The sequence below is a fragment of the Pteropus alecto genome, unplaced genomic scaffold, assembly GCF_000325575.1.
Source record: "Pteropus alecto unplaced genomic scaffold, ASM32557v1 scaffold7, whole genome shotgun sequence".
Taxonomy (NCBI): Eukaryota; Metazoa; Chordata; class Mammalia; order Chiroptera; family Pteropodidae; genus Pteropus; species Pteropus alecto.
The window spans coordinates 48,457,304-48,468,209 of NW_006494614.1; the positions used below are offsets into that span (position 1 = coordinate 48,457,304).

A 10,906-nucleotide genomic window follows, 5' to 3' on the forward strand; every position below is an offset into this window, starting at 1 on the left:
ATAAGCAAAACCCCAGCTTCTTCACTTCAAAGCAATGGTCAAAGCGCAGTGGTAGCTCACCTTCCCTCTCCGCCTGCGGGAACATGCACCTGGTGCGGTCCCGGCCCCAGTCCTGGGGTAGAGGTGAAGCCGCAAGCAAGGGCGGGCGGGCTGCCATACGCATGCGCAGTGGCCTCCGGGCGCGCGGCGCCCCTGCCCCACTCCCGCCGGCTTCCAGGAGCCAGGCGTGCGTCTGTCAAGTTACAGCTGACCGTTGGCCCCTCCGCCAGTGCCCTAGCGGAGCTCCCTGCGCCGCCCCTCCCCTCCTCTCCTCCCCGGCTCTAGTCCCAACACCACAGCGTAGAGCCGGGGAGGAGGGGAGGAGTCCTCCAGCGAGACGCCCCTGGGGCCTCTTCTAGAGTCGGCCCGCCCCGAGGGGCGTGAGAAGGGGGCGGGGCTGCGGACTTCGGACTCCTGCCCATAGACCGCCTCCTGCCGAGCCCAGCCGGCAGCCCAGTCTGACCCTGAGCTAGCCATGTCTGCGCTGAGGGGGCTCTGGCCCGAGGTGCAGGACACCTGCACCTCGCTAGGGCTGATGCTGTCGATCGTGCTGTCCGTGGCGCTGGCCCGCGGAGTCCTCCGGCAGCAGATGCACAGGCCCGTGGCCCACGCCTTCGTCTTGGAGTTTCTGGCCACCTTCCAGCTCTGCTGCTGCACCCATGAGCTGCAACTGCTGAGTGAGCAGGAACCCGCGCACCCCACCTGGGCGCTGACGCTAATCTATTTCTTCTCGTTGGTGCATGGCCTGACTCTGGTGGGCACCTCCAGCAACCCGTGCGGCGTGATGATGCAGATGATGCTGGGGGGAATGACCCCCGAAATAGGGGCGATGAGACTGTTGGCTCAGCTGACAGGTGCCCTGTGCAGCAGGTACTGCATAGGCGCCCTGTGGAGCCTGGGGCTGACCAGGTATCACGTCAGCGAGAGGGGCTTCGCTTGCAGAAATCCCATCCAAGTCGATTTGCCCAAAGCCGTCATCATAGAAGCCATCTGCTCCTTTATCTTCCACAGTGCTTTGCTGCACTTCCAGGAGGTCCGAACCAAGCTTCGTATCCACCTGCTGGCAGCACTCATCACCTTTTTGGTCTATGCAGGTTTGTTATTCCTACAAAACACTTGGCACGTCCGGAGCCTCTATGACCTGAGACTCTTAAAGTCTTTACCAAGTATATGTTTGAAACGCTTACATCTTTTGTGATGTCAATATTGGTATCCCGGTTATTTTAGCTATTTTGCAGCCCGTTCTTTATGGATAGGGCCGACATACAGATCCTCCATTCAGTGCTTTCTTGAACACCCAGAGAAAGGAGCCACTTCTGTACTGAAACTGAGATCTTGTGAGGTATTGCCAAGGGTTCAAATATCCTACAAAGGGGCTGTTTTAATGGTAGAGAGGAAGATAAGTTATCAGCTACCTATTTCCTCAAGCCAACCTGGTATAGATTCTGACACTCTCACTGAAAAATGATACTGGGCTTAAAAAGTTCCTTCCAATTTAAAGCGCAAGCCAGAGGGGTGAGTAGAAATTATGTAGATCTGTTTCTTAGTTCTTTTCCTGAAAAATTACTTAGTCGTTTCTTTTTTTCTTAATAATTCATCTTGAGTAATAAATGAACTCATAAGTGACCTATCAAAAAAGGTGTGTTTTAAAATTAAAACTTGCTTGAAATTAAAGATGCTTTTTAAAAACAAATAGCTCTTGAGAAATCTGTTGATTTCTTGCAAACCGTTTACTTTGACCAATCTCAGATGTAAAAACAAACGTTTAATGATGAAATGTATCATTTAAAAAGATTAATACAAAATATATTCATTGGGACTACATATGAATTATAAAATGTTTAGGTGGCAGAAATCTAATAAAAGGAAATGTATAGTATGAGTCTAAATATCTTCTGCCATTAAAAGTGAAACTGAGTAGAAGCAAACCTTAAGGATGCCTAAACTGATATGCTTGCCCTTTTAGGGTAAAAATAACTTTCCAATCCATTTTCCTTCCTTTAGATCTAGTACTGTTCTTTTTGTAGACACAGGTGGAAATAAACAGTATAGGCAAGAGGGTAGGATATAAGCATATGTGAGGGGTTGGTAAATAGTTACTTATTAAAGTTTTAGGTTTTGGCTAAGTAGAAAAATTCCCCCATATATGAAAAGGATCATGTATGCCACAGTTGGGACACTCGAAGTCACCAATACAGGTCACATCAAAATAACTGGTGATGTATTTAAAGATTACGGAACATAATTGTCCAACAACATAGCCACAGACTCATTGGATAGCCAGTGAACAAGTGTCTGTGTATTTATTGATTTAGCACCCTGCACTTTGATGTGTGGATAAAAGCCACTGATGTCATTACCACTTATTGGCTTCTCTATAATTTTTTAAAAGCTATGTGATTTATTAACATATTAGAGCTATAAAGTTATTAATGAAGATTTCCGGCAAATCTACTTTAATTTAGATATGGGAGAATTTAACTCAACGAACAGGGTAAGAGAGAACTGCATTCACTTTTTAATTAATTATATATTGAAAAAATCTGTTATTTTACATATCTAAGTAAGTTGTCTTTATTACTGCACCCTGTTCATTTTCTTTGTAGAATTTTTAATTGTGCATTTGTTTGATAATGTAATACCTGTCTTCCTCCACCAGATGGTAAGCTTTATGAGTATAGAGACTAAAGTTGTTTTACTCATTATATCATAAAACCAGGACTTAGCCATGGTGTCACTTGGTACAAAATAGTAAGAATTTTTAGAACGAGTGAATGAATTAGTAAATACTCTATTCACCTTTTAAAAAATCACACGGAAAGAAATAATACATATCTTGGTATTCCATATTTTATGTCTAAGGACTTTCAAAATAAGCCTAATAAATTATTTGAAGTAATTGTATTTTTACTTCATTTCATTACTCTATTCAGGAGTTTTTGGTATCTTTCTAAATCATGAAGAATATAGGTAAAATTATTTGTCAACGGAGAAGGGAATTAAACCCTTTACATATGTTTATTTTTAATAGAATAACCACATGAAATAGGTGCCCATTTAAAAATAAAGAACAGATTCAGACAAAGGTTCAAAACGTTTTTTATTATACCAGTATAACATAGTGATTAAGACAACAGGTTTGGAGTTAGATTGTGTGTTCTTAGGAGAAATGCCTAATTTAGGCTTCAGTTTCCTCACCTTTAAAATGGAGAATAACACTATATCTACTGTGAAGAAAAGAATAGTATTCAGGTTTTTAGCATAGTACCTGGTGCAAATATACTGGTTACTGGAAAGGGCTAAATTCCACTATAGTTAATTGATATTCTAGCTTATACACGAGTCTTATGAGATTTTAAGAGTGTCATTCTGTCACAGAGAATTTAATTCTCTTGAGGAGTATTGAGAAACATTAGTGCCTAGAATTGCCAGATTTGGGACTTAATCTTTCCCTGTGGTGAATTCACCAAGTTCATGCTGTCCTGTAAGACTCTTGGCAGTCAGCCAGCTGGATCTCCCCAGTGACACCTCTTCTTCACCATGTTATTGTCTTCTCCCCTTCAAATGTCAATAAATAGTAACTTATTTTTGAAGCCATTTTTAGTTAGTTCTGTGCTTAATGGATGATTCTTTTTAAATAATTTGTTTCATTACACAATAAATGAATGTGTCTTTTTATAAATAATTTTAACACTTGACTGCCATTCTCCATGCCTGTCTCCTCTCCTCCCCTGCCTACTCTTCCCACCAGGGTAATCCTCTGCACATGCATGTGTGTGTCTTTCCAAACTCTTTTTTTGTGCATGATAGATGATAGATAGATAGGTGATAGATAGATAGATTGATAGATAGATAGATAGATAGATAGATAGATAGATAGATAGATAGAAGACCCTTTAGAAACTATTCTTTTATGTGGTTTGTATTAACATAAAAGATTTCATATCTCACTTTCTGCAGTCTGTTTTTGTGGTGGTGGTTGTTCAATGATATATCTTGGAGATCTATGTTAGTAGAGATTTCTCTCATTATTTCAAAATATTGAATGGTATTCCAAATTAATAATAAACTTAATTGAGCTATTTTCTTGCGGGCAAATAAGTTTTTCCTAGTTCTTTGCTATTGTGAACTACCTCGTATATGTCTACTTGTACACAAGTACCAGTGTTTCTCTAAGACAGTGGTTTTCAACAAGGCATGATTCTGCCTCCAAGGGGACATCCAGCAATGTCGGAAGACATTTTTGGTTGCTATAATGGGGGGAGATGCATGTGCTACTGGCGTCTAGTGGATAAAGGCCAGGAAGGCTGGTAAACATCCTACAATGTAGGACAGCCCCTACAACAATTATCCAGTCTAAAAATGTCAAAGCCAATAACATGTTTGGGGCTTCATTACCACAGAGCCTGCTGCTAATATGGATTTCTGTATCGGTTAACTATTGCTATGTAACAAACTACCCCAAATTTTAAAATGACAATAATTTATTATTTTTCATGATTCTATGGGCTAGTTGGGAAATTCCTCTGAAATCAGATACCTGGACAGTTGGTGGGGCTGGCAGAACCAAGGTAGCCTCACTCATGTGTCTGGCAGTTGGTACCAACTATCATCTACGGTGCCTCGGTTCCCTTTCATGTTGCCATTCATTCTCCAGCAGCCTAGACCTGCTTATTTATATGGTCAAGGCATTGTTCCAAGAGAGCAAAAAGTAGAAGCTGATGGGTTTATTGAGACCTGAACCTAAAACTCACATAGCATCTCCCCTAAGATTCAGAATTCACGTAGCATCCCTTCTGCTGCATTCGCTGTCAATGCAAGTCACAAAGCCAGTCTACATTCAAGATGAGAAATAGACTCAACCTCTTGGTAGGAGGGGTGGCTTCCACTGAGCTGAATTGGCGATGTGACAATAAGGGACGTGAAGTAGTTTAAGTTTTAGGATTGTACAAGACTTACTGATAGTGTTCTTAGACATAATGGAAAGTCTTTGGCTTTGGAATACCAAAGTAAACTAATTATGAAAGCAATGGTTTAGTCTATTTTTATTGATAAATACCAAAAAGTCACAGTGGCTTATTAACATAGCACATATTACGTTATATTGTAAAGATATGTGAGTCCTTATCTTCCTGACCATGATGTCTAGTACACAGGAACTCAATATATTTTTGTGAAATTGAACTGAAATGATCATCTACCAACCAAACAATTCTGTAGGCTCTTGGCAACTATAGGTTTAACATTGCAAGAGTTGACTATTCAAGAATGATTCTGAAGATCTGTGACATGATGTCATTTATAATTTTGGCGGCATGAGTATGGATCATGCTGTGAGGGTAGATAGAGTACTGGAATAAAACTCTTAGCTATCAAGTGAATTTGGTTCACTGCTCAAAATCTTCAACACAGCTTCAATATTTTTAGCCTATCAAGTGTGAAATCTCAGTGATATCTTATGAAAGATTTTCCCTTTTCTCTCCCCTCCCCCTCACCCCGCCTTTGGCACAACCTGGTAGGAAGCAGCCTGACACAACGACAGCACTTACGTTTGCCCCAGAAGGTTCTTGGAGAAAAACATAAGAATTAGTGAAACTGACCTCTCTGGGTCCGCCAGAGAGGGCGTGGGCTGCCTCCAGAGCTTGGATTCCCAAAGAAAGGCATTTAAATTTATGTAGATCAGTGCTGTAAAATGTTTTGATAAATATTAACTTATTTTGTTTGGGTTTTGGTTTTCTGCTGTCTTCTTGGGGCCTGTTAGCTTGATCTGTCCGATTATTTTTCTTGGCCTCTATTGCTGGCTGAGTCAGGGGCAGATGTTTGTGCCCAAGCTTCCACATGGAAGAACTGCCTGAAATGTCACTATCTCAGGGATTATCTTAGGGTGATTTTTAAAAAGCTGAACCACAGTTCCGGTGAATACTGTTGACAGGCAGTCCAGCCTCTTCTACCTTTCCTTACTTGCTGTGTGGCCAGAACTTTAAACTTCTAGGCTCCACATCAGAGATACCTTGGATGCAGAGTTGGACCATGAATCCTGAAAAGTAGTCAACAGTTAAAGACATTGTGCTTATCATTCATGACTACTTGGTCTCTTCTTTAAAAAAATTTTTTTAACCACTTTACTAAGGTATTATTTACGTACCATTCATAGTTACTTCTTCAGGGCTCTCCTGACAAGTTAAAATAGAGTCAATGATAATGCTTTGGTCCATTCCACTTTTTGTTTTCACCACAAAGGTACACTATACCCAAGAGGAACCTGGGGTATTATATCCATTTTAAATGTTTTTTCATTTTATTTTTATTATTCACTCACTTAAATTGATCAGTGTTAAGGGCAGCCAAGTCTCCAATTTTATAAAACCCTAAGAACAATAATAGAGCAAATTCACTGTCAATGTGCATTTTACAATATATAGGAAAAGCATTGGATTAACTGTTAATGTCCTTTGTCTTTTGTTTTTTGCACCTGGCATATTATAATACATAGTTGATTTTTATACTCTATAATATGCTAGGTGATTCTGCAAAGAAAGATCACAGAATAAGAACATAGTCGGCCCTCTGTACCCATGGGTTCCAAATCCATGGATTCAATCAACCATGGGTCAAAAATATCCTTAAAACAATATTACATTGTTGCTGACATGTTCTATATAGTTAGGAGTATGATGGTGTGTCGGGTTCTGAACATGTACAGACATTTTTTTGTCATTATTTCCTAAATAATATAACAACTATTTACATAGTATCTACATTGTATTAGGTTATTATAAGCAATCTAGAGATGATTTAAAGTATACAAAAGGATGTGCCTAGGTTATATGCAAATACTACGCCATTTTATATAAGGGATTTGAGCATCTATAGATTTTGGTATCTGCAGGATACTAATCCCCTGCAGATACTGAAGGATGACTGTACCTAAGTACCTAAAACAAGATAACCACCCATTTAGTAACTCTTTTATTTTTAGTTACAAGAAAATGTAAGATATGTGGTTTGGTATCACTCTGCTTAAAATGTATTACAGGAGGAAGTCTAACAGGAGCTGTATTTAATCCAGCTTTGGCACTTTCATTACATTTCAAGTGTTTTGATGAAGCATTCCTTCGATTTTTTATAGTATATTGGCTGGCTCCTTCTTTAGGTAAGCATATTATTTAATATGACTGAAAGATGAGTTTCTTAAAATATGATATAGATATGATGTATTACAGAATGTCACTGTAACATCAATTTCCAAAGTCAGAGAGTAGGCACACACAAAAAAATGAAAAAGGTAGTTAAAATGCCTGAAATAACATTTTATTTTGTGCGGTACTCTTTAAAACTGTTTTTATCTTCAAAGAAACAAAATTATCTAGTTAAGGGTAGTAGTCAGTTTCAGGTATGATAACCTTTTAAAACCCCACAGATATGAGAGCAAAAAAATGAGTGATTAATTCCATCAAAAAAAAAAATTTTAAAAATAAAGGAATTATTTTTCAAATTTGTGAACTCCAGATAAAATACTATTTAGTTCATGTGACTTATTTTGCAGAAAAGCATCTCATAAAACAATGTATACATGTAATGAGCAGTAGTTTTAAAATCCACAAGATTCATTGCTGTTGTTTCTATCTGGATCAGAAGATATAGAAAACTCCTCTATACAGATGGGCCAAATAACACAAAAGTTATTTTATAACTGTAATCGTAATATGCATGTAAGTTATCAGCATTTTAAAATTTTATTTAGTCATTTGTTTTAAGCCTGATTATAATACCTAACTGAAAATGAATATGAGGATGCCTGGTCTTCTATTAGTTCACCCTTCTTTTTATCCAGTGTTAGTATTGTTTCTTGTTGCTCATTTCTGTTTTAAAAAGAGGGAGAGGTTACAAAGGAACAGAGGCACAACAGGTTGAATAGCCATCACATTTTGCTCCTCCCACTCACCTTCTATTCTTTTATCTCATGTTCAGTATCTATTATGCTCAATAATAACATATGTAGGTTTAAACATGAGGAATGTCAGAGAAAACCTGCATTTTAAAATGCAAAAAAAAGGTGCCTTTTTTTTCAGTTCAACAGATTGCTAGTGTTTTCCAATAAGTTTTTTAAAGATAACTTTTCTCTAATAAATTTTTAAAAAGTTAAAGATGTCACTGAAGTTAATGAAGTTAAAAAGGTCACTAATTGGATGGATCTAGTGATAGTTTTCATGTGGAAAAATCTCTAATATGTCTTATTTAAAATCAATATATATTACTAATCTTATATATTTGTTAATGTGCTCCAAATACAATTTTGACAATAAGCCCATAATACTAAGTAATTATTTCACCTATTACTTGAAAGAACACTAAAAAGTAGGCCTTTCCAGAAGAATATCAAGAGAACAACACAGAAGTAATGACATTCTCTGTAAATGGACTATGACTTTTTATTTTAAATACATTCTACCCCAAATCATTTAATAACTTCTTCCTGGAAGAACATACTGGAAAAAGTCTCATGATAGACTGAAAAGGAACAATCACCTCTCCCCCTTTAGAAAGTATAGAGACTATTAAGGTGGGAAAACAGACTATATTCTCTACATGTTAGTGAAGTCCAAACATGATGGTAATATGACTTGTGGCCATTACCAAAACATTTTCAAGAACCACTTTTCTAAAAAACACCCCAAACAACAGACAAATGTACTTTTATCTATCTTTGTTTCCTACTTAAGGAATCTTGTAAAACTGGAATGGGGATCAACTTTTTTGTGACTATATATGGCCCTATTTAGCTTGTTGAAAATAATTCAAAGATTCTTGGTTGGCCTACAGACCTCCTAGATTTTTTCCGAAATAGACCCAACATAAAATTTCTATTGTAGGTTTTGGTTTAAAGATATACGTTCCTATACTTCTTTAAGAGATTTATGAGTAAGACACAATACAGGAATCCTTCAGTGTATGTGGAGAAAAGACATACGAGTAAACAGCAGCTTTTAGAACACTGAATTCCAGCTTACCAATGAATTGTCATACATTGAAGTTACATTCCCATTGGGAAAAAATGTGCTCATCAATTGAAATAAGGTCATAATTAAACTCTATAAAGGATGAGAATACAAGAAATTATATTTTTACAGGAGTCATTCAACAAGCTAAGAAGAGATGAGGAAACAAACAAAACCCTGTTCAAGCTACATTAGGCAATGGATGCTATGGAGTGAAATGGAGAGTGATCCCTCGCTAGCTAACTTCTTTCCCTTTTTGACCAAGCAGGGAGCAAACTATTCTTGGAAACCACGGCCCTTGTTCTTTTTTGTTTCTCTTCGCAGCAGAAATATTATAATTTTGGCAACTCCCCCAAATTAACTTAAAATGTTAGAAATGTGACTATAAGACTGGATATAAAATTAATTCTCTAGTTTACGCATTTCATAGATGAAAATTAGCAAATTACATTTGCTTCTATGAAACTGAAATTCCATTTTTGGAAACAGTTTTAAATGTAATATCTTATTTTCTAGCTCTAACTTTGTAAAGAAAATGTCAAATTTGGTGATCAGTTAACATGGATTGTTTCTGATATTTTTTTCATTTAAAGCCTTTGGTTGCAAAACAGATTCCTCTTTTAAAAATGTTAAGCTGTCCAAATGCTAGTCAAACCTTAAAGTTTCCTGTTGTTACCAAACAAGAGTAAAATATCAACTCTGTATGTGACAAAAACTCATTCTTAATCCTAGTTTAAACTGACCTAGAGTTTTAAATCAAAGTGCATTAAGATAAACACATTAACTATTGGAGACTTCCGTTTCCAGACAATGACTTGAGCCCTGTGGTTCACTCTCCTCCACCCGTTTCCCATTGAAAAATCAACCACTAACCTCACAAATGGAGCTTTACTAATATGTGATTTATTTTTTTACATATTTAAGATTTAAACTGTCAACATTAACCAAAATTTTGTTAATTTTTGATACAGCTTTAAAAGCTATTCATAGTTGAGATTGGTAAAAAAAAAATGAGAAAGGATAAAGTAATCTAACATGTTGTTCTTATTTGAGAATTTCAAGTGAAAATTCAAGAGTGTTTTCAGTTGTTTTATTCCCCCAGTACATCCCTAGGGCACTGGGGGACAGAGTGTGCCATTTTAAAGAGCAAATGGAGACTCAAGTATAGTTTCTCCTCAGAAAATCAATAATGGAGCCAGAACTAGAACTCCAAAGCCTTCAGTTTTATCTTCTAAATTCATGTTTAGATCTTACTGGTTTTACCAAGTACATAATATTTTTAAAGATTCATGGCTGAAGAAAAATGTGAGAATATTAAATTTAGAAAATATCTACATTTCACATAGAATTATTGTAGCTAATTCTTTTAAACATAGCTTTCCAAATTTCTAGGTATATAATTATATATAATCACAATCACTTGTGAACTTCCTTAGAGATCATTGTTTTTATTTTACTGTTATTTTATCTTTCAGGTATATTGTTGATGATTTTGATGTTCAGCTTTTTCATTCCATGGCTGTATAACGAGCATACAACTAATAAAAAGGAATAACTATTCCAAAAGACTCAGACTAAGTAATAGGACAGTCAAGCTGGATGTGATATTTTATCACCTCTTATTCTACACACTGGCTGTACTGGATTCATCAATGTTAGCTGCCTCTGAAGAAGCTGCTTTACAGTTTTCATCACTGGGACTTAAAAAAATTACTGTGAAAATAAGGTATCCTGTTTTTCTCAGTTAAGACTTATTCTTCTGAGTGTGTATTAAATGCTGCTAGAAAAGACTCATTACATTAAATATAAATCTCAAGTGATAATTGTTCATTTTGATTAAAAAAAAGGAATACAGGATGAGAAAGGAA

The 10,906-nt window shown here is 37.0% G+C and overlaps 1 protein-coding gene across 1 annotated transcript; it reads left to right on the forward strand.

Annotated features, from left to right (window-relative positions):
* Positions 1-246: 246 nt before the first annotated feature.
* AQP11 (aquaporin 11) lies at positions 247-10,895 on the forward strand. Its single transcript, XM_006926644.3, has 3 exons — positions 247-1,133; positions 7,076-7,192; positions 10,514-10,895. The coding sequence occupies exons 1-3, from the start codon at positions 515-517 to the stop codon at positions 10,591-10,593; spliced, it is 816 nt and encodes a 271-aa protein (XP_006926706.1). The 5' UTR covers positions 247-514; the 3' UTR covers positions 10,594-10,895.
* Positions 10,896-10,906: the final 11 nt, after the last annotated feature.

What these genes read in the sequence shown, in the direction of transcription:
- AQP11 (XM_006926644.3), top strand. Translation starts at nt 515, where the DNA reads ATGTCTGCGCTGAGGGGGCTCTGGCCCGAGGTGCAGGACACCTGCACC. An exon ending in CACCTTTTTGGTCTATGCAG is followed by an intron (nt 1,134 to 7,075) that starts GTTTGTTATTCC and finishes AATGTATTACAG; the next exon opens with GAGGAAGTCTAACAGGAGCT. An exon ending in TTGGCTGGCTCCTTCTTTAG is followed by an intron (nt 7,193 to 10,513) that starts GTAAGCATATTA and finishes TTTATCTTTCAG; the next exon opens with GTATATTGTTGATGATTTTG.